This window comes from Euprymna scolopes, chromosome 18, assembly GCF_053919585.1.
Source record: "Euprymna scolopes isolate OS-2025 chromosome 18, ASM5391958v1, whole genome shotgun sequence".
NCBI classification, from domain to species: domain Eukaryota; kingdom Metazoa; phylum Mollusca; class Cephalopoda; order Sepiida; family Sepiolidae; genus Euprymna; species Euprymna scolopes.
Window position 1 is genome coordinate 108,186,204 of NC_136499.1, and position 25,179 is coordinate 108,211,382.

Here is a 25,179-nt window from a genome sequence, read left to right on the forward strand (position 1 = left end):
TTTTGACGATTTTTCTTTGCCGACTTTTTTTTGCCGATTTTTTTTTGCCGATTTTTTTTGCCAAATTTTTTTGATATTTTTTTGCCAAATTTTTTTGCCGCATTTTTTTTTTGCCGATTTTTTTTTTTTCCAATTTTTTTTTTTTTCCAATTTTTTTTTTTTCCAATTTTTTTTTTTGCCAAATTTTTTTTGCCAATTTTTTTTTGCCGAATTATTTTTGCCGATTTTTTTTTGCCAAATTTTTTTGCCGCATTTTTTTTTGCCAAATTTTTTTGCCGATTTTTTTTTGCCAAATTTTTTTTGCCGCATTTTTTTTTTTGCCGATTTTTTTTTTCCAATTTTTTTTTTTCCAATTTTTTTTTTGCCAATTTTTTTTTTTGCCAATTTTTTTTTTGCCAATTTTTTTTTTTGCCAAATTTTTTTGCCGCATTTTTTTTTTTGCCGATTTTTTTTTTTCCAATTTTATTTTTTGCCAATTTTTTTTTTTGCCAATTTTTTTTTTGCCAAATATTTTTTGCCAATTTTTTTTTGCCGAATTATTTTTGCCGATTTTTTTTTGCCAAATTTTTTTGCCGCATTTTTTTTTGCCAAATTTTTTTGCCGATTTTTTTTTGCCAAATTTTTTTGCCGATTTTTTTTTTTGCCGATTTTTTTTTTGCCAATTTTTTTTTGCCGAATTATTTTTGCCGATTTTTTTTTGCCAAATTTTTTTGCCAAATTTTTTTTTGCCAAATTTTTTTGCCGATTTTTTTTTGCCAAATTTTTTTTGCCGATTTTTTTTGCCAAATTTTTTTGCCGATTTTTTTTTGCCAAATTTTTTTGCCGCATTTTTTTTTTGCCGATTTTTTTTTTTTGCCAATTTTTTTTTTGCCAATTTTTTTTTTTGCCAATTTTTTTTTTTGCCAATTTTTTTTTTTGCCAATTTTTTTTTTTGCCAATTTTTTTTTTTGCCGATTTTTTTTTTTTGCCAATTTTTTTTTTGCCAATTTTTTTTTTTGCCAATTTTTTTTTTGCCAATTTTTTTTTGCCAATTTTTTTTTTCCGAATTATTTTTGCCGATTTTTTTTTGCCAAATTTTTTTTGTCGATTTTTTTTTGCCAAATTTTTTTTGCCGATTTTTTTTTGCCAAATTTATTTTGCCAATTTTTTTTTGCCGATTTTTAGTGTTCATGTTTTTTAATGTAGAGTGTGTAGGGTGGTTGCAGGCGACAATTTCGAAGGTAGAGAAGAGAGCACAGAGGAAGCTGAGGTTAATATTGAGCTACCTGGTTCATTATACAAGCGAAAGGATCATAGAATTTCTGTCTACACATGAACTCTGTCAGGTAGCCTTCTAATAGTTCCCTACTGGTCCAATATTCGATTTTGTTTCTTTGCTTCTCTCAACATGGTTTGTTATCGTGAGTGTAGTAGCTCAACAAAGTTTATAGATTCATTATCTTAATTATCTGGAAACTTTGACCAAAAAAAAACTTTATTAAAGTGTGAACTTTGAAAAAAAAAAAATAATTAAATAAAAAATTCATTGAATTTTTTTTGCGTCTGCTAACTTGAATTTGATTGGCTAAACGGTTTGGCATATCCCGGTTCTTCTCAATATCTGCCTGGAAACGTTTGTGAAGGTTCGGAAAAATGGTGGTAACGAAACTGCATAAGTACCGTTTTTTTCTTTCTAGCGCAGATTTAAATATAAAGCAAAAAGATCGTAACTCACAGTTTAATTATTTTTTTCTATTCTTTTTTGGAGTGTCATTTCTTCTTTTCTTCGTAATTTTGTTTTTCCATCTGTTCATTTATTATAATAACTTGATCCACTTCTATTTATTTTATTTTATTCGCTTTGTTTCAAGAGTTGATTAGGCAGGTCGGCTGTTATGTGTCTTTTTGTTTTCATGACATCTTTTCTGATTTTACTCACTAACTGATTTTTCCTTTTCTGGCGTTTCTATTTGACTGCGTTTCTAATGCCCCCTTTTCTCCTCCATGACAACAATTAATTTATTCATCCATTTACTAAGTGACTCGTCATAATATACACTTATGTTTTTCTTCCTAAAAAGGTTTTCATACTAGTAAATAAGTTTATTATTATTGTGATATTATAAACAGTTGCATTTTAAAAATCTTTGGATTTGAATTGATTGGTTTTTCGTATATGATTTTGTCTTAATTATACGTGTAAGGTCAGGAAGTAAATAGTGTATGTATGAAAATTTAATGATAGCTAACCAATCAGCATATAGTGAACTGGGGGTCAGTGGGTTGACATTTGAGCAGACCACCTCGGGTGACATTTACTCTAGCTACACAACTGTATTTGGATTGTTTGGAACTTGCTGCTTTTGAACAAATTTCCTTGTGCAGACATGGGCCTAACGTCTGCTATAATCCTTCCCACTAGCCATTGCTTTCACGTATCTACTGCAATTCTCCAGTTCACATCTCACAGTATTCAAGGAGCTGTGATTAAGATTTCCAAATGTTTAAATTGAACTTTTGTAAATATCCTATTGTAGCGATATGCCAGAAACGTTAAAATAAATAAATAAATAACATTCCAGTTACATGCATATTTGCCGTATCCACCCACGCAAATTTTGTGGAAAATAACCGTCCAATCAACACTTGAAGAAAACACTTTTCTAAAAAAATTTTTCTAATAGCCTTTGTTACGAGCCACCCAGAAGCATATAAAAAGACACTGCATGCAAAATTCAAATCAGTTGAGTCAGACTTTGGTTCAGTTCAGTTCAGGATGCAGTACCACAAGTGAACAACTAGCCGTTCGACTCTGTCTCGTTGATGTAAAATCACTAACATAACTTTGCGCGTCTTTTTCTCTTTATCTCTTCTCTCTTTGTCTGTCGTTCCAGCAACATGGCACAAAAACACGCACGACCTGTTTAAAAGGAAAAAAAATGTTTTTGCTGCTCAACATTACTTGTCTTTTCAGCCAAGCAGAATTACTTCTTGGACAATTGACTTGAACATATTTGCATGGAATTGGATCTGATTATTCTAAGAAGAAATTTAATTCCTTTCTGCTCCCATTTCTTTAAAGGACATTATTTCCTCCGTTCAGAAAAACTCTCTAATTTGGTTCCAAAATCAAAATCAAACTCTAACATGTTTTCTCCTGTCCGATGACAGAGCACAAATGCACACATATAAAAAAGTGATGTTTTCTTCAATAAATGTCTACATTAAATATTGGAACTGGTCTTCATATTGCTAATTACTGACACCTTTTTTTTTTTTATTTTATTTTTTTAGTTAAGGGTTAGGAAATATTTATCTATGCTCACACCACGACTGTGATACCAGGCATCGGTGAATATTGACCAATCCCCTTCACTATCTTTATTGTTTTTACTATTAATAAATCCAGCATTATTAACTATGTGTATGCCTTCGTTTTCATTCTTCATGAAAGTGAAGACATTTAGTTCTCTGCCACTGCAAGAACTGTTACACCATGGTTGGAAAGTGGGATTGAGAAGTTAGTATCCCTGAGGAGCGGCGCTCTGACCTGCAAAATGTGCCTGGACAGCTCTGTCAGCATTTTCAAGGTAAGAACTCTTTAGGCAATTAGCAAAAAACCAACCCCTTCTCAAAAAAAAGAAAAGGCAAAGCCTGGGAGGGGCGACCTCCTAGAACTGTACAGGAACAGCATTATACTGCAATGAACAGGGACCAGATCGTTACAGATATGGTTTAATCTTTGTGGATTTTGGGGATCCGAGGAGAAAGAAATTCCCATAGCTTGCTGATTAAGAGAAAAGGATACCCCTTTTTAATGTTGGTAAGAAACATGACGGTATTCTAAATAGTTGATGACTGAACTAGTGATTAATTAAATAGTTGATGACTGAACTCGTGAAGATATATACGAAAGTAAAGGTCCAGATTAATTTGCTGCATGTCAAACGATCAAAGGTTTTATAATCAGTACCTGCTTTTGCCATTAATGTTATATGATAATGATGATGATGATCATCATCATTATCATCATCAGCAGCAGCAACAGCAGCAGCAGGGAGGTGATGGTGGTTCAGTGGTTAACAATGCGGGCTGACAACCTGAGTGTGCCATCTTAGGAACAGTTTCACTTAGGAACGTTGGTAACCTTCACGTGGTCCGTCTCATGAGTATGCGATATCCTTCTAGAAAGAATTTCTAATATAATGAGAATATATAATAACGGCAGAGAGGGTGGTATCTTGTTATGTTACAGTAATTAGAGGGGATTAAGGAGTGTAAGTTTGTTTCACTTAATGCTAAGATACTGAGGAGTAAGACTCTACATGATATAGATTACTTCTAATATTTGTGAATGCAAGCCTCAAGGGAGGAGGCGAATTGGTTTTGTTTGGATGGTTGTCTGGTTGATTGTGATATTTGTTTGGGTTGTCATTTCATTATGTTTTTATTTAATTACAGATTGGGGGAGAGTGTTGAAAAAAGTCGGCCAGTTTTGATACCAAGTATACACACACAATGGTCCATTAGCCGAGTTCTGCCTAGAAAGTTGTGGCCTTGTGAAAGTCCACCAGAGATAGCAGCAGGGCCCCTTTTCATGGGCGACATGGCATTACAACTATCCCAATATTATACAACTGATGATAGAGCAGTCGTTCTAAGCACTACCAAATAGTTAGGGCGCCTGTACTGTCCGTCAAAAACAGCAGCCAGACAAACTGGCAATCAGGTACCCTCAACCTCTCAGTTAAAACCAGCCCAAACCAGTCGAGTTAGTACAAGAGGCATGTAAGCAAACCCAATTTGGAAATTGGGAAAAGGGAATAGGGGAATGGCGTTTAATGTCCTAGTTAGGAAACAAGGCCAAGCACAGGGTGGTTCTGGCGAGTCCTTGGTATTGTACCTCTGCGCCTGGCTAATAGACAAAGAAGGAGTGTGAAAACTGGTGATAGGCAGAGCCTATTAACTCCTTAAGCAATTTAGATTTGCAAACTGGGGAATTTGTTTGTGTCACCAGCTCTAGGAAGGTTGTCAACCATGACTGAGGAGGCCTCCTTCTCCTTATTTTAATATAAGAGTTTTCCTTCTCCTAGATGGATGACCTAACACGATCTATGGGTCCATTTCTCTATCTATATAAAAGCCAAGTACGTCCAAGGATGGAATACTGTTGCCATATCTTGGCAGGAGCTGCTAAAAACAGCCTATCCTGCCTTGACAGAGTACAAAATAGACTTCGTGGCTTAGTGGGGGATGCCCTTTTCTCTACCCTGCAACCTCTCTCCTACAGAAGAGACGTTGCGAGCCTATCCTTGTTTTATCGTTATTTCCATGGCAGGTGCTCGTCTGAACTCCAATCTCTGGTCCCCCCTCGCCAATCATTCACGAAAAACACCTGTCTAGCTGAATCCACTGTGAAAAATTTCCCCCACTCTATTTCTGTGCCTAAATCAAAACACGGATTCCATGAACAAAGCTTCTTTCTTAGAACTGCACGCCTGTGGAACTCTGTTCCGTCTGCCTGCTTCCCACCGGACTACAACCTGGATGTCTTCAAGTCCAATGTTAACAAATTCCTAATGAACCGCCCCCTTATGTAAACACTTCATCAAATCTCCACACTAACGTAATGTACTTGCAATAACCCTTATCCCTGAGTGACTTCCGGGCCTTGATAAGTTGTGATCACTGTGTAAAAAAAAAAAAAAAAAAAAAAGATTGGAAATATTTAGCATCTTACTTTAAAGTTTTGCTCTATTCTAAATAAATAGGCGTAGGATTGGAAATAGATTCCCCTCTAACATTAAGAAGAAATCGTGTATCTATTAAGTATTGTGAGAGAACCAATCTGTTTTAGTAATTAATTTGTTTTAAAATAAATGATTACGATATTAATAATAAGTACCTGGATATGTAAGAAAATGAAAAACAAAGAAACGAAAGAAATGGTGGGACCAGACCCACACATAGAGGCTACACACAACATGGGTAGATAAATACACCCAACCAAAATAATAAAATAAATAATAAATAATAAGAATAATTTTAGTAATGTTAATTTTAAAGACTGATTTAGACATGGTTAAAAAATACTACTAGAATAGTAATATAAAAATATGGAAAAAAAAAAATGTTCAAGTAACATTCAAAATGGTATTAGGATTTTATATTTAATTCTAGAGATGTTTGCAAATTTCACGTGGTCTCTCCCATGTGTACCTAATGTCTCCCTAGAAATAATTCCAACTAGAGAGATATCAGGGAAATGAATTCCAAAAATGATCATCAAAATGAATGACTAATGCTCAACAACAATAATAGCAGCAGCATTGATTTAACATCCGATTTTCAAACTAACCTATCTCTGGCCATGTCTTTATTTATCCCTCTTCCTCTCAAATCCATTCTTATCACTTTTTCTAATGTTTTCATTCACTTTCCCCTGCCAACTGACCCTGCTATCTCAACTGTTCTACATCTACTAACGCATGCATCCTCATTTATTCTTCCATTGTCATATTTCAGTTTAACGTTTGTTTTATGTACTGGCATGATTGAGATGGATTTGTAAAATTATCTTCCAAACCAACCAATCTCTGGCCAGGTCTTTATATCCCTCTTTCTCCTATGGAACACGTATATCAAATCCATAGTCAAGGTCATTGGAAAAATTGTGGGATCCTTCTACTGCTCCAATAGATATCTCACTCCTGATGCAATTCTCTACCTATATAAAAGCCAGGTACGGCCAACGATGAAGTACTGTTGCCACATCTGGGCAGGAGCTGCTAGAAGAGACATTGCGAGCCTGTCTCTGCTTTATCGTTATTTTCATGGCAAGTGAAAGTTTGATGAGGGGGGGGGACCATAGATTAAAACTCACTTCAATCTATGGTCCCCCCTCACCAAACTTTCATGAGAACCACTCGTCTAGTTGAAACCACTATCAATAATTTCCCACACTCTTTATCTGTGCCTAAACCTAAACGTAGATTCCACGAACAAAGCTTCTTTCTTAGAAGTGCACACCTGTGGAACTGTCTTCTGTTTTCCTGCTTTCCAGCTGACTACAATCTGATTGTCTTCAAGTCCAATGTAAACAAGTTTTTGATGAGCAGTTCCACTTTAGTTAACAAATTTACCGAATTTCCATTACTAAAGATTACTATATTGTCCAATTGACTACTGTACACTCTTAACCCTTATCCTCGAGTGGTCTCTGGGCCTTGATAAGTGGTGATGCCTATGTAAAAAAAAAAAAAAAAAAAAAAATTCTGGTTAGTAATGATAGAAATATCTTGAACTTAATTCATCCTATCCTAAGACACAGCAGCATCAGCTTCTCCTTATTCTCCAAGTGTATCACCCAGGTAACAAAACTTCTGAAAAACTGCAATAACTTCACCATCCAAATATACACTCTCCACATCTGAGTTCTCATCCATCTCTATTAATTTACACTTCTTGCACACAAAGTGGTTATCGTCTTTAAACCTACCTGTAATTCCACTGCATTTCTTGTGTAACCAAATGCTTAGAAGTACCATAAAAAAATTGAACTGCTTCCAACTTCCTTTGAGCAGAAGAATATTCCTCTTTTTAGGGATTTCCAATGCTACAACCACTGATCATCATTTTGTTTTTTGTAACATTCACTCTCAATCCTTTACTTTCCATACCTTTCCATTAAGTCACCAGCTCAACAAGTCAACCTTCCATTGTTTCATAGGCAAGCAATGCATCCAAAAATAAATTTTCTCATGAACAATTTTGTTCAATCAATTTTATTTCTTTTAATAGCAACTCTGCCTCTTTTTTTGTTTTCTTCATTTCTTTTTTTCTGATCAGCAGTTTTTTCAGCAGCCAATCATCTTGCTCGGATTGGTCATGTGATACTAATCATTTTTGAGAACCCTGGGAAACACTTAATGTCTGACATGCAAGAGAAAATCTTTCCAACCCGATGAATTTCTTACAAGAATCTGTTTTTAAAATAAAAACATCTTTTTTTTTTAGTTTATAGAAGACCCAAAGCTCATGTTGAGGTCACCATTTTAGGGATGCGAGATGCATGCATTAATACTGATAGTAAACAGGAACCTAGCATGGAAGGAGAAGCAAAACGTTTTTGAAGATAGGGTTTATTTCTGTTGCAATATTTTTGATATAGTTATAGAGTATGATTTCTGACTGGTACTTTCTACTCAAGTCTCTAAGCAACTGAAGCTGCAAGAAGACCCATTCTCATAATTCAAAGAATATAATGAGGGTAGATATTTGTCTGCTGTCCACTGCAGCAAAGTGTGACTCAAGGTCAGAAAGTGGAGAATAGGTAAGCTCCTCTAAAAGAGGGGCACTCTTGCCTCAAAAAAAATTGCATTCCCCGGTTGGAGCACTCCAGGCGACAAGCAATAAACTTGCCCCACTCGAAATTACCGCAAAACTCATGCAGTACATGCATATATTTTGGCAAACATAAAAATACACTTGTTGGAGTTAATCTATAGATTTTAATTTTACTGGCAGTTTAAGATCAATAAATATTCATCATTTAATCATTATCACAAGCCTTGGAAAATTAAGTATTAAAAAAAGACGAATGCAAAACAAACCAATAATAAAGTCGTTTTTAGCATTATAAAATAGGTACACATTTTTCCAATTCAATACTGATTCTGATACCCTAAAAAGTTCCGATTTTTCCAATTCCCGATTCCAATTCCGATTAAGCGTTCCAACATTGGTAATCTGTTACAATCCTATTATTGTTGTTACTTTTGTTGTTGTTCTTATCATTGATATTATTATTATTATTATTACTTTCTTTTTTTTTACTCACTAGGAGTAGTTACACAAGCCATCATCAAAGATTTTTCTTTGAGAACAACTTGTGGCGTTCTCTGGAGTTCGGAGAGGGGATAGGCAATTTTCAATTTTGGTGTACCATTTCTCTTCATTGCGTCTTTTTTTGTCATTTTTGTTGCAGTTTCTATATGCCCGGTTAATATTTGTCACTCATTTATACTAGTTTCTTTACTCTAGGGCTTCCTTAAGAGTTCAACTGTTTTCAGTATTACCGTTCCTTGCATAATCTCAATTTTTACGTCAATTCCGATTTCTTCTAGTCTTTTTTTTCCAAGTTTTTTGGGACTGTTCCTAGCACTCCTACAATTATTGGTATTATATCAATTTTCTTCAGGTTCCATATTCCTTTCAGTTCTCTGGAAAGTTTTGCATATTTGTTCTGTTTTTCTGTCTCTGTGATCTTTCCCCTGTGGCCTGCTGATCTATAATTTGGCAGTCTCTTTCTATCTTGTTAAATTATTATTATTATTATTATTATTAGTAGTAGTAGTAGTAGTAGTTTAATTATATTTGGATAAATGCATTGATACTTAACCTTCAGTTAATCCTTCTTGTTATCTTTTCGTGGTAACTGATTTATTTCCCAAACTTCATGCCACTTCGATTTGCACTTAGATCGACCCTTGTCAAAATTAACACTAGATAAATTAATCGCTATCCGATATAGGGGTGGCCATTATGTAACATTTAATCCATAGTTGGAAAGGAAAAGTAAAAGAGAGAGAGAGAGAGAGAGAAAGAGGGAGAGGAAGACATAGTGAATAGTGTGGTGCGGGAGTGCGATTAAGCTATAATACACAAAAACCTATTCTGCTAGCGTAGAATGCTTTCCAGCATTTAGGAACCTTAACAGTGAAGGGGGGGGGTTATTGCTTGTTGGCTTAGTCTGAAGTAATTACGCCAAGGAGACAAGTGTTAGGAGTTCATAAGAGCATATTCCATTAAAATACTTGTAAAACAAACATAGAGACGTGACATTGCGATGTTGGGACAGGGATTGGAGCTTGGCCAATAGTGTGAGATCTATTAGATTTAAAACTCGTTTTTTTTACCCTGTTGAAGAGAGAAAGACTAGTGTTAGATACACCAGTCAAAATGTGGCAACAATATTCCATGCATGGGCGAATGGTGACTTTGTAAAGATATAAAATCCTTTCAGGTGTGAGTGATTTTCTAGCATGATAGAGAGAGGCTACCTTTTTTGTAGCAGCCTTTGCAATGTCCTCACTGTATTTGTTCGAATTCACGTTGCTTGCGAATGTTAAGATGAGGAGTTTGAATGATGAGCTCTCAGGTGCGGTGTTATTTGTCATGGCAATCGGTGGCTGCAGTTCTACTGCACTTCTGGTTTACCCAATGTTAATGTCAATCAAACACAATGGACAGTTTCAAGATATTATTTATTAATAGTTAAATATGAAGTCATACACTCTTCTTGAGACGAAGACGTAACATTTAATTTTGTTTAAGACCTTTGACAAAGTCTCGCACAAAGGGCTGTTCATGAAAATTAAATCGTACGGTATAACTGGACGTATGCTAAATATAATTAGATTCTTCTTAGACAATAGAAGCATATAGATTGTCATTGATGGACGTACGTCCAAGCAGCATAACATTAATGCCGGAGTGCCTCAGGAGTCGATCCTTGGACCATTATTATTCCTGATATTTATAAACGACCTCCCTGATAATATTGTGTCCGAGATGGATATATTTGCTGATGATACAATGCTCTATAATATGCATGAGAGAAGAACAGATGTACATAAATCTAAGACAATAGCAGAATTATTAGAAAATGACCTCCAGACTATAATGAAATTGGGCCGCCAATGGATGGTAACATTTAATGCTAGTAAAACTAAGCTGCTCTCCTTTATCAATTACAAGACGCCTCTCCAATCCATGACAAATACCACTCTACCTGAGAATTTTACCTTCAAACTCCTCAGCCTAACATTTGTAGGCAATATGAACTGGAACAAATACATAGAGGTCATTGCAAAGGCTGCTGCAAAGAAGGTGGGTTCCCTTTATCGAGCTAGAAGACTACTCACACCTGAGAGTATCCTGTACCTCTACAAGGCCACCATTCACCCGTGCATGGAGTATTGTTGCCAGATCTGGGCTGGTGCATCTACCACTAGTCTCTCCTTCTTAGATAAAGTCCAAAAAAGAGTTGTGCGCGAGCCTTTTCTAGTCTCATACAAAAACACACATTCACATTTCAAGCTATATTACTTGTCATATACATACGCGCACACGTCCATGCACGTACATATATTCACGTTCGCGTACATACACTCACATTCACGTGTACATACGCACATGCTAACGTACACACATGTACTCACATATGCGCACACATACGCATACAGATGGATGACGTCACTTCCTTTCAATGGAAATCCACCCATGCGCAAAAGACCACCGGAAACAAGTATAAAACAAAGAGCAATAAGCGGCTTCTTTCTTTTAGGCCCAGCTTTCGAGCTGGTCGGTCTACGGCCCGACCGCGGCCTTACACCACTTGCTACTATGTGGGGGAAAAAGCTACACATTCTCACTCTTTCTCTCTCTATCTACTACTGGTCCCTGAGAACACCTTCGCGTAGCTGACTGCTAACTGACATCAACCCTCTATCCTTTTTTTTGTCGACACAATGGACTGCCATTTCTCGCATTACATTACTCACTTCTCTTCCCACGCGCGAACAAACGATAGTGACCCGAATTTGAGATGAACACACATTTCCTTTTCTTTCTACAACACCAGTCCCGCAACGAACGATGGTTACACCCACGCGGACATGAACATGTGTTATATCTAAAACATTCATTCTTTCAACAGTAAATAAATGACACGTTTATCTTATCCATCAATTGAGTCTTTGTTTCCTTCAATTTCATTCGTTTCATTATTCTTTTGTAATGGGATTAGGATTTATATATCCTAGTCCCCTACAGTTGTCAATCTAATCGGTCCCACTTTATCAACTAAGCTCCAGCCCCTGTCCCATCACCGCAATATTGCATCACTGTGTCTGTTTTACAAATATTTTAATGGAATGTGTTCTGATGAACTCGTTTCACTTGTACCCCCATCAACGTACATATCCCCGACAAACCCGCTTAGCAATAAGATCTCACCCCTTTACTGTTTTTGTCCCTAAATGCCAGAAAGCTTTCTATTCTGATAGTTTCTTCCCTTGAACAGCTAGTCTTTGGAATTCCCTTCCTGTTGCCTGCTTCCCTGACTGTACTGATATGCAGAAATTTAAATGTAAAATAAACAAATATCGTGTTAATCTTTCCAAGACATGACCCCAAATAGTAGCCCCTTACGTCCAAGTGGCGATATGCTTTGTAAGAGGTGAACATGAGTAAAAAAAAAAAATATTCACCTGTATCTGGTTATCACGGCTAAGCACATACGATAATTATTAACTAATAAACTCTCAGTGATTGTCTCCCTTATTAACTCAAGCCAGAATTCAAAGTAAGTTTCCACTAAAAAATACATACAATGAAACCATTGAGCTGTGAGGATATGTCGGCAAAGTGAAAGTCTAGGTATGCTGGTATACAACCTAAAAAGATAAAATGAACAAAGCAACCAACCATTAATAGTTTTAAATATGCTGGTATACAACCTAAAAAGAAAAAATGAATAAAGCAACCAACCATTAATAGTTTTAAATATTTTTCATTGGTGGTGGAGCATCAAGTTGTCTACACTTCTTGTGAAGAAAACATAACGCTTAATTTTGTTTATTAATAGTCTTTTAGTAGACACCATACGAAAATATGTACGTGTCTGAGTATCTCACGCCTAGCTCTGAACGAGTGACATTTTTTTTCTCTTATACACAAACTCTTAACTCACACAGACGTTTGTTCAACACTCTCATCTTTCAACAGATTCTTTCGACTTGAAATGCTGTGATATTTTCATATTCTGAGAGCTAAGTGTTTTTATTCATCCTGTTAGCACTCCTTACATGATGATTGCAACGTCTTGTCAGACGAGTGCCACTCCCTCAGATACTTCATCTCCATGAGCCCAAATGCCTGAGGGAGTATCTATACAAAGATGATGTTACAGAGTTTTAGCTTTGTACGATAGCTAAGTCTCTCTCTCAGTTCAAAATGTTGAGATCCAGCAACAAGCAAGAGCAAGATAGCCAGCAACAAGTTAAACTGCAGACCAGCTTAATGCGGATACTGGTCTCCCGCTTTATGTTTTTTTTTTAAATCAGAGATTTGCTTCTCCTAGAAAGGTTGCCTTCACCATGGCTTACAGGAGCCCTCTCCACCCCAACACATATATATATATTTATACACACACAAATATACACGGTGCTAGTTGGCCGTTGACCCCCAAAAAGAGTCCATTCACCCTTTGGAAGGTCTTGTTTTTAATCCTCCAGGGAGACTAGCCACCCTTCTCACCAAACAAGTCTGGTGGGGGAACCTGTTTAGTCGCCAGTGATTCGACCATGAGGCAGGTAGTACTGGGTTACATGGTACCAGTAGCATATGACATGACCTGACCTGACTCCATACATACATACATGCATACATACATACATACATACATACATAAACAATGCATCACAAAAAATATTACATCCCTCACATTTCTGCAAATATTTGAGTACATATCTTCATGGGACAACACTGACAAAATGACATTTTGACAAAATGAAAAGTAGTTTGCGTGCAGTTTATATAACAGAGTTAATTTAGTTTCCCTTCAAAATAACTCAAAATATAAACCATTGAAAGATAATCACCTGCCAACAAAAGTGAGTACACCCTTAAGAAACTATACTCCTAAATGTCCAAATTGAGTACTGCTTGTCATTTTCCCTCCAAAATGCCACGTGACTCATTAATGTTACTAAGCCAGTGGATGCATAGGGAGCAGGTGCGTTCAAATTTGTAGTGCAGCTCTCACATTCTCTCATACTGAAAGTTCCAACATGGCACCACATGGCACCACATCGCAAAGACCTCTCTGAAGATCTTAAAAGATGTATTGTTGCACTACACAAGGTTACAAGAAGATTAAACTGAGCTGAAACACAGTAGCTAAGATCATTCAGCATTTTAAAACAGCAGGGTCCACCCTGAACACATCTTGGGTAGAAGCTGAGCGCACATACTAAACATCATATCCAAATGCTTTCTTTGAAAGATCAACATAGGAAATTGAAAAGGTGAGGGATGAGCCTGTTAGTGCTCAGATCACATGCTGCACTCTATATCAAATTGATGTGTATGACTGTAAACCCAGGAGGAAGACTCTTCTGAAGATGATACATAAGAAACCCCACAGACAGTTTGTTGAAGACATGTCAACAAAGCACATGGATTATTGGAATCGTGTCCTATGAGATGAAGATTAATTTATTTGGTTCCGATAGCTTCAAACATGTGTGGCAGAGACCAGGTGAGGTGTACAAAGATAAGTGTTTTATGCCTACAGTCAAGCATGGTGGTAGGAATTAGTGATGGGACGATTCCAATATTTTTCCCGATCCCGATACAATTACGGATTCCGTACGAAATTCCCGATTCCTATACAATTACCGATTCAGATTCTATATAAATCTCTAAATATTTTTCTATAAAATTGTTGTTTTGTCCCTATTACTGTAAAAACACATCTTAAATGTGCATGCATTTTCTCAAACGTAAAAACACTCTTGTTTGGGAGGGGGTGATCAAGAGATTTTAGTCTTACTGGAAGTTATAATCAATAAATATTTATTATTTTATCATTGCTACAAGCAATGAAAGACGTTTTACAAAAACAAAATAAAATAAAATAGATAATTAAAGGAATCAGTTTTGGCATCGGAAAATAGGCTCAAATTTTCCCAATTCCGAAACCGATACCCTAAAAAGCTCCAATTTTTCGATTCCTGATTCCGATTCCAATTAATTGTCTCAACACTAGTAGGAATATCATGGTCTGGAGCTGCATGATTGCTGCAAATGTTGGAAAGTTACATTTCATTGAAGGGAAACATGAACTCCAACATATACTGTGAAATACTACAGCAAAGCATGGACCCCTCCTTCCAGAAACTGAGTTGCAGGGAAATGTTCTGGCTTGACAATGATCCCATACACGCCTCCAAGACGACCATTATTTTACTAAATAGGTTGATGGTAAAGGTGATGGACTACAAAAACATGTCACCAGACTTGAACCCAATAGAACATCTTTGAGGAATCCTCAAGCAGAAGGTGGAAGTATGCAAAGTGTTGAATATCCGCCAGTTCTGCGGTGTCGTCATGGAGAAGTAGAAGAACATTCCAGTGGCTACCTGTGAAGCTCTAGTAAACTCCATGCCCAGGAAAGTTCTGGATAATGATGGTGACCACACAAAATATTGACAATTGGCCTAGTGCATGTTGATATTAACTTTCCTTAAGGGGTGTAGTCACTTTTGTTGGCAGGTGTTTAGCTTTTAATGTTATATTTTGAATTATTATTTTGAGGGGAAAATAAATTAACTCTGTTATATAAGCTTCATATAAACTACTTTTCATTGTATCAAAGTGTCATTTCTGTGATACACTATATATATATATGATATAAAGTTAAACGTCTGTGTGTGTGTGTGTGTGTGTGTGTGTGTGGTCACGAATAGGCTCCTATATGGTTGACTATTTTAAAAACTGATTGCATATAATGATAGAAGATGTATTGAGGATCAGGAATGGTTATGTTTGATCTGGCAGAACGGTGGTTCATAAGAATTGTGGGGTCTGCGTTCGTGCCTGGCCCCCAAAGTATGGAAATAAAAAATGAAAAAAAAACTTATACAAGGGTTTTTGATATAGATGTACATAAGATTACTTTGATAAGTATGTTTCAACTTAAATAGGGATGGTATAATAAAATTGTGGGGTCTACGTTCGCGCCTGTACTCCATGGAAATATGGCACAAACTTTAACACTTTTCATATCAATTTGCGTAAGTATACTTTGATAATTATGTTTCAGTTTGAAGAAATATGGTATAATAAAATTATGGGGTGTCCATTCGCGCCTGACTTCAATAGAATGGAAATATGTCACAAAGTTTAACAAGGTTTTTTTAAAAGGGGCGAGGGTCCACAATAACACCTTAACTTTAATCTTAATTCACGTTAGCTTTTATTTATTTTTTTGATTGGAATCATATTGTGTTGAATAAATTCACCTCATAAATTCACATTCTTATTAAAGTGAAAGCCAAAAAAAAGTCTGAACTTTAGACAGTTCTCGACACAAATTTTGCATAACTCTGTTTTTTTCCTTCTCCACTTGCACGTGATACTCTTTTGAAAATAGATAAATAGATAAATAATAAAAAATAAGAACGTTACTTGTTATCGTGTCAAAAGAAGGAAAAAATCCTGCTCACGTGATTACGTGTCTTTTTAAAAACATTTACATAACCTTTTTATTTTTATTTATATATCTGTTTAAGCTTTTTTTGGTCAGTGTACTAGAAGGAATTCAGTTGATTACAACCCTTTCTGCGTGTTCTTTACATTAAAATAGTACAACCCTGAATCTGACGGTGCAATACTACACCGTTCAATACTGTAAAACTGAAACAAAGCTGTTCTGCTTGAAAAGGGCGCCATTTTCTTCTTATTCATATCGATTCTTTGCTTTAAAAAACTTAAGTAATTACGTGTTTACTTTGTTAATATCCCATTTTGCTGTTTCGGATTATTTTACTAAAGTAAGTAAAGCTTCATTATTTTTCAAAACTATTTTTGTTTCTTTGTTTTTCGATATTTTGTCGATATTATTTAGTAAGAGTGTTTAGCAGAAAAGCCAACAAATGACTACCCGAAAAAGTAAATATACAAGAAATAAATGTTACCATAGTCAATAAAAGTTCAGTTCATGTTTTTTTTTTGTTTTGAAATAGTTTTTGATGCTTTTTACTCAAAATAATTTCAGCGAACTGAAATTAAAACAAAATTTGAGGCGATAACTACTTAAATGAATTTTTATATAAACTACACATGCCATAATCGAATATTCTTCAAGCACAAAATAACGGAAAACATTAAAATATGTTTATAAATATTCCTTATGTTGACGAAACTCTCTTGAAGTGTTAACACAGAATGCTCAGGTGCCCTTCCTTCAAATTGAAAACGGGGTTCTCTATTTCAAAGTCGCTGCCATTTTGATTTTTTTTAAACGGGTTCGTGAATTAAAAACAAAAAAAAATATTTTTTTTTACAAACTACTTAAAAATACAAACCAATGAACTTTTCTACCATAAAAGTAACTTTTATTGACTATGGTAACATTTATTTCTTGTATATTTATATTATTATACATATAACATTTTCTCTTTGTAAGGAAACATCATTTGGTTGGTCACTCTTGGCTACGAATGGAAACAAAGTTGATATAAAAAATATACTTTTGCAAAAATTATCTTTACTTTCATCATATTTTGCTTAGGGTAAAATTCTTGAGTATCAAAACCTATCTCTTTACAACCCCCTCCTTTTCATAACCTATCATACTTTCATCAATCACAGTCCATTTTCTGTAGGCTGTTTTTGAACCCAGTTAACGACGGTACTTCTGCTAGTATATATATATATATATATATATATATATATATATATATATATATATATATATATATATATATATATCCAACAAATATCCAAACAGTCAGCGAGGTGGACGAGGGGTAAGGGCTTAGGCTTCTTAACACGGGGTCCCGATTTCGAATCTCGCTAGATTCAGCCACTCTGATGAGTTGTAGACACGAAACACGTGTCAGTGGATAATTATATTTTAAAAATAATATATATACATATATATTGTTTTAAAATATAATTATCAACTGACACGTGTTTCGTCGTCTACGACTCATCAGTGGCTGAATCTAGCGAGATATATAGAGGCTTAGCAAATGGTGCAAAAAGTGGCTTCTTGGCTGGGTTTGAATCTCATGATCAGCAGGAATTGTTACCCCTACACTGATGATTGCGTAAGCATGAAACACTAGTGTCTGTAGGTAAAGATGAATAATTATTATTGAATTATAAATAAATAAATGAATATATTTGAAAAATCAGATAATGTTATAAAATATTTTTATCAAATAATTAAAACATTTTTTCTGAGACTTTCACTTTAGGACATCTTTTTCAAAGAAGATTGTGTTGGTTTTTAGTTTGCTTTTTTCTTTCTTACAAACAGTTTAAAACAAAAAACAACAAAAAAAAAACAATAAAACAAAACCAGATAATTTCAATCATTTAATGAAATACTCTGTAACATTATTTGGTTTTCTAAAATTAAAAAATTCATCTTAGGAAATAATGTTTTTAAAGATGTAACCAAACCCCATGTCTGTCTATATATATATATATATATATATATATATATATATATATATATATATATATATACAGACATCAACTGACTGTCAACGCGATGGTCGTAGGTTCAATCCTCGGCTGGGGAAAGGTGCTAGTCTAGCCGCACTGATGAGTTGTGATACAACGAAACAGAACTGTATGTGAATGACTATTATAAATAAACAAACAGCTTGAGCACTGTAAAAGTAGCGGGCAAATGTTTGTTTAAATGGACTGAGGCCATTTGTGAGCACCGCTCCCGTAGCATGATGGGTAGAACTGCTGACAATGCGATGGTTTTAGGTTGGATCCTCGGCTGGGGAAAGCTGCTAGTCAAAACAAAACGATAAACAACAACAAAAAATGAAATTAAAAAGATTCTTGATAAACGATAGCGGAGTATTCGATAAAATAGATTAATAAATTTCTTTATTGATTACTTTTTCTCTTAATAGTTGATTTAACAATTTTGAAGTAAAAATAAAAAAATTCAAAAACGAGTTAAGCAGAGATTTTTAACGCACAGCAACAGCATCTCTCTCGCCAAAAATATGTTTCGCTTTTTATTTATTAGTTAGCTACAATTTTTCTTTTTATTATTTTAACGCTATTGTTTGGAGTAATAAAATAATAATAATAATAATAATAATAAAAAAAAAAACAAAAAAACAACAAAAAAAAAAAAACAGGGAAAGATTCGATTCTTCTTCGTTACTTTTTGTTTTGGATTTTTAATTCTATTATTTTTTTTTTCTCATACCAAATGCACGCATGCATTATTTAAAATTATAATTTTATCAATTATCAACATTTATTATAATTCGTTTTGTTTTCAGAGGAAGATATAGTTTTTATCGCCCCTTTCTCTCTAAATTATATTTAAAAAATATTAAAATTTATTTTCTTTTGGAGGGTGGGAGCTCTTTTTAAAACCAAATCTCCCTCAGTATTTAATTTTTTTTCTTATTTAGCGATTATCAAGACCCCTTAAATATGATACCCTCATGTCAGACATTATTTCTCGTTCTCACATAACTTTATTTAAATTTTTTTTTTTTTACTGAATAAACGCTTTAAAATGAACTAAACCACTAACAATTTAGCCAGCTAGGTAGAAAAATCGATGTTTCCCTTTAAAAAACAACAGTAAATAAGTATAAATATTAAAAAAAAAATATTATGCGGTCTGTAGTATCGTTTTTGAACAGAATAAACACTTTAAAATAAGTGAAACCACTAACAACTTAGGTGTTAACTTTGGTAAAAATCGCTTGTTTCTTATTTCATCAGATTGTTTTCAATATCGAGTATTAATTTTATTTTTTTAAAAACAACGGTAAACAAGTAAAAATATATTTTTTAAATATTATGAGGGGGGGGTATAGTCTCTTTTAAAAACAATATCTCCTTCAAAACCGGTCATAAAATGTGTGTTCAATCGATAATTATTCAATAAACGACCAGTTTTCCTACCTAGCAAAAAGGTACGAGTTTTCCGGGTACAAGTTTTCCGGGAACGAGTTTTCCAGGCATCTATTCAACATGACCGATAAAAATCTAACGCCTGCCTCGCCTCGTCATAAAATTTGATTTTCATAGTTAAAAATATAAAAAACTAATTGATAAATTTATATGATTTTTGGAATATGACATTTTCGTTCCGTGACAAGTATGTAAATTTATAAAGATTTTTCGGAATTTTTTTTTTTTTTAAATAAGTGTAATTCTAAACAAGCACCAAAAAAAAAAAAAAAAAAAGAGGGCCTATCTTTGTGATTCGTCTAATTTTATTACGCGCTCCCGCCCCGTCGTAAATAAAAAAAAGACCTAACGATAAAGTCACCGTAGAATTTCTACGTGTCTTCGTCAGAGACAGCAATCTATTTAAGTGAGTTTAGGAATGCGACAAATCTAGAGATTATTATTATTATGAAGATTTTCTTCAATGAAGTGTGTACTACAAAAAGTAGGTTTGGTCTGGATAATTCGTTGGGCTAAAACAAGAACAACTTTTTTTTTTTTTAATGTTGTCAGACCACATTTTATTTCCTTATAAGGCGAGAAGAGGAAAGAAAAAGTAGAAAATGACTTCGCCTTAAATAATAAAAACTCTTTATGTCAAGCTGAATAGACGACGGGGTGGGGGCTGACTCAGCGGCGAAAACAAGTAGTTTTATTTATTTATTTATTTAATTTCTATTTTTACCCAGTCTCATATTTTGGGCTCCTTTCAGAGCAAAAGTTACTATTGGCAACATAAATTACTAGACTGTTAAGCCACCACTACCGAGAGATGGTGGTGGTGGTTTAGCCCGTTAAAAACGGGCAAAAGTTATGGACCGTTGACTTGGAATTAATGTTTTCTGCCAAATTGATGGCCGTATATGGTTAAATTTATACCCATTCTTGCATTAATTACTCTCATTACTCATTTGTGAACTATTTGTGTTTAAAATCTATTCTGCTGTTATATAAAAATAAAAGCAACTTTGTGTGTGTGTGTGTGTGTGTATGTGTGTGTATGTGTGTGTGTGTGTTCCCTATGAACTCGAAAACAGCTGGGCTGATTTTTATGAAATTTCACACGAGCGTACTTTATGTGCCTGACGACATTATTAGATAGGTTTTGTATTAGAATGTCTTTGATAAGTATTGATACTCGACATTCAAAACAATCCGATGGAATAAGGAACAGACGATTTTGACCAAAGTTAATACCTTACACTGCCTAACATTGCAAGTGCAATTGAGAAGTTCATGTACATCAAATCTCTGGTCGCTGGAAAAATGGTGGGATCCTTCTATCGATCCAATAAATCTGCTGATGCAATTCTCTACCTATATAAGAGCCAGGTACGTCCCAGGATAGAGTATTGTTGCCACATCTGGCCAGAAGCTGCTAGAAAGATTTTATCCTGCCTGAGTTCAAAATAGACTTTGTAACCTAGTGGGAGATGCCCTTTTCTCTTCCCTGCAATCTTTTTCTCACAGAAGAGACGTTGCGAGCCTTTCTGCTTTATTGTTAGTTTCATGGCAAGTGCTTGTCTGAGCTTCAATCTATGGTTCCCTCGTCAAACATTCACGAGAAACACTCGTCTAGTTGAAAACACTATCAATAATTTCTCACACTCTTTATCTGTGCTTAAACCTAGACATAGATTTCATGAACAAAGCTTCTTTCTTAGAATTGCACATCTGTGGAACTCTTTTCCGTTTGCCTGCTTTTCAGCTGACTCCAATATGGTTGTCTTCAAGTCCAATGTAAACAAGTTCTTGATGAGCTGTTTCCCTTAAGTAATCCAATTTACCAAATTTACACTTTAACGATTAATATGATATTGTCCCTTTGACTAATATACACTCTTTAACCCTTATCCTCGAGTGCCCCACGACCTTGATAAGTAGTGATTCCTTTGTAAAAAAAAAAAAAAAATTCTCACACAAACCGAAAAGCTCGACATATAAAACGAGAAATAGGTTCTTTGATATGACAGGGGTGCGTTTGAAATAATGTTTCTGTTTAGAGCACAATTGAACCATGATACTTGACTTTTGCATTTTAAACTTTCATTCAAGCCATTATATATAAAATAATTTTATAAAATCAACAGTAGGTTCTCTACAGTGCAACGTAGACTACAATGTATTGTGGGCTAAATCACTGCGGAGAGGCATGTGAAGCTTCCGCCCGATGCACTGTGATGGGTTTCCAACTAGAGCAGGCAATCAGTCGATTTGATTGAAAAATGAACGAGTTCACGGATTCCGATGACAATAAAAATATGGGAGTGTGAAACATTCGTTGATCATCATTTAATTCCAGGCAACATCGGGTCTTCCTGCTAGTGTTTAAAAGAAGTGATAGTGCTTATTTATATTGAGATGCAGTTCAAAATAAATTGTCAGGAAAACTTATGGGTTATGTCCTTTCATCTTCTCTCACCTTTTTCTCAAAGAGATTATCTTTATCGTTATCTTCATGAAAATCTATGGTCTCCTCTCTGAAAAACATTCATGGCAAACACTCGTCTAACTACAACCACTGTCAATGATTTTCCTTACTCTCTATCTGTGCTTAAAACTAAACGAAAATTCCTAGAACTACTCATCATCTTAAATAATTAGATTCTGCCCAATTTTCACCATTGTCCTACCACCTGACACTCATTAATCCATATCCTCGAGTGACCTTTGGGTCTTGATAAGTGGTGACTTTCTAGTAAAAATATATAAATAAATAAATAAATGAAAACGACAGTTTAAAGAAAAAAAAAAAGCGTTTCCTTTTTTTTTTTTTTTAGATTAAAAGTGCATATTTACCCAGACAAACGACTTCCTGCTTTGAAAGTGGTCTGCACTTGGGTTTATCCTTCTTGGCCAAGATCACAGTGTAGTATCTGTTCCGACAGATACTGCAAGCTATGACTAGCTATGACTAGCAAAGACCAGATGTGGGGGCAACCCCACATGCCTGACCATTAACCAGCTCCCATTTCCCACCTCTCGGGAGCTGGTCCCCTTTTTCCCTTCCCCCTCCCTTCACTCCTCACATTAAAAATCGGCCTTGTGCCTAATTTGCTCGGTGGGGGAGCAAATAAATACCATCTGTTCTGATGCTAAACTTCATCTTTTCTTTCCTCTATTAGTGGAGGAGAAATCCTTCAAGATGGAGAACATTTTTATTTTTGTTCCTATTAAGAGTGCCCCTTTTTTGGGGAGCTGGGTTTTCTTCACATTAAAAACCGACTTTGTGTCTAACTCTGCCCTCGTAGGGAGGCAAGTAAATAGGGACCTAATCTGAAGACACCTCGATGAAAATTTAGGCCAACAAATATGTTTATTTATAGACATTTTTTTAAAAAATAAATATGATAAACTAAAATAAATTAAAATAAGTTAAATACGTTTATTTTGAGAAATAATAAATACTAAAAGTAAATTTTTTCAATAAAGTTAATTAAAATAAATTAAATGAATAGAAGAGAAAATGAATGAATGTTTGTTTAACATTATCTAAAAATACTATTTCTTTTCTCACATGATAAATTAAATGAAATAAACAGGGTTTGTTTTACAATGCACATTAGTATGAAAAAATTGATAAAAAAACCGCCCAGATATATAACAAATAAATGTTATCAAAGACAAGATAAGTTACTCTTCTACCTAGCTGAATAAGTTTTTAGGGTTTAAGTGTTAGGTGAGAACAAGAAAAATGGATGCGACTTGGCACCTAAATATTTGAAGTCTCGATAATAACTTAAAATTAAAAATAAGATAATATACTGTTAAAACCCCAGCCAATAAATGTTAATGTGACATTTATTGGGTGGGTTTCTGACAGTACTTTGTTTTATTTTTTTTATTTTAAAGTCATTATCAAAACTTTAAATATTCAGGTGTCACATTGCAGCCATTTTTTCTTGTTCTCACCTAATGCTTGACACTATTTGTTTTTCGGACAAAATAAACATTTTAAAGGGAATAAAAACATTAAAAACTTGCTCAGTTAGATAAAAGAGTAACTTATCTTGCATTTGATAATATTTATTTGTTACATATTTGTTTTTGTTTTTTTTACTACTTTTATGTACCCAAATACAAAAGAAATCCAACAAACATAATATAGAAAATAAAATGTGCATTTTATCAATAAATAATTGATTAAACATCATAATAAACACGGATTCACTAGCTGATATTTTTGTAAAACTTCTTTTTGTATTAAGTATAGTCTATGCTGTTTAGTGCCGGTCACTTTCAAAACAGGAAGTCGTTTGTCTGTGTAAATATGCGCCTGTAACACGATTATAAACAAGTGCATTATTCAGGTTTGTGATGATGATCGATATTGGCTAAGAAACAACTCCAAACATCCCACTCAAAACAAACAAACAAACAAGCAAAAAAAAAAAAAAAACAAAAAAGAACAATTGTCTAGATTGAGATTTGAACCCTGAAAGCTGGCATAAAATATTGGAACTGAAGGCAAACGCTTCATTCACACAGCCACCAATCTAGTGGGAACCCTGAGACAAATCTGAAATAAATTTATATGTATAAAATATAAATTGTTGTCCTGTAGTTCAGAATCAGTATGTAAAGAAAAGTTTCAGGTATGTCTCGTTGATCTAGTGTGTTTGTCTGATGTACATTGCGTAGCGCTCAGCAGTTGAAGACACAGGACCATTTTTTTTTTTTTTACACAGGAATCACTGCTTATCAAGGCCCGGAGACAACTCGAGGATAAGGGTTAATGGGTAACCATTAGTCAATGTGATTATGGCGTAGTAAACAACAGTTGTGGGAATTTTGTAAATTGGATTACTTAGGGGGACGGTTCATCAAGAACTTGTTTACGTTGGACTTGAAGACAATCAGATTGTAATCATCTGGAAAGCAGGCAATCAGAAGAGAGTTTGACAGGCATGCAGTTCTAAGAAAGAAGCTTTGTTCATGGTATCTGTATTTAGGTTTAGGCACAGATAAAGAGTGTGAGAATGGTTTTGGCTAGATGAGTGTTTTTCGTGTAAGTTTAGTGAGGGGGGACATAGATTGAAGCTCAGCTGAGCACTTGCCATGGAAATAACGATAAAGCAAAGACAGGCTCGCAATTGTGGGAAAGAGGTTGCAGGGAAGAGAAAAGGGAATCCTCCACTAAGCTACGAAGTCTATTTTGAACTCTAAGGCAGGATAAGCTGTTTCTAGCAGCTCCTGCCCAGATGTGGCAACAGCACTCCATAATTGGCCGTACTTGGCTAGTAGAGAATTGCATCAAGAGTGAGATATCTACTGGAGTGGTAGAAGGATCCCACCATTTTTCCATTGACCTTAGCAATGGATTTGATATGCGTGTTCCATTTCAGGTCAGGAGTAAAGGTCAAGCCCAGAAGCTTGTCAAAACATGGAGCCTCCCAAAGACAAGAG

General features: G+C 34.8%; 1 protein-coding gene across 1 annotated transcript in view; it reads right to left on the minus strand.

Moving 5' to 3' along the window:
• The window catches only part of LOC145297751 (checkpoint protein HUS1-like), a 56,475-nt gene extending 48,872 nt beyond the window's left edge, over positions 1-7,603 (minus strand). The window contains exon 1 of the mRNA XM_080143983.1: positions 7,478-7,603. Within this exon, the coding sequence (XP_080000109.1) occupies positions 7,478-7,526 (49 nt within the window). The 5' untranslated portion in view covers positions 7,527-7,603. The remainder of the gene's footprint in view (positions 1-7,477) is intronic.
• Between the last annotated feature and the right edge of the window lie 17,576 nt (positions 7,604-25,179).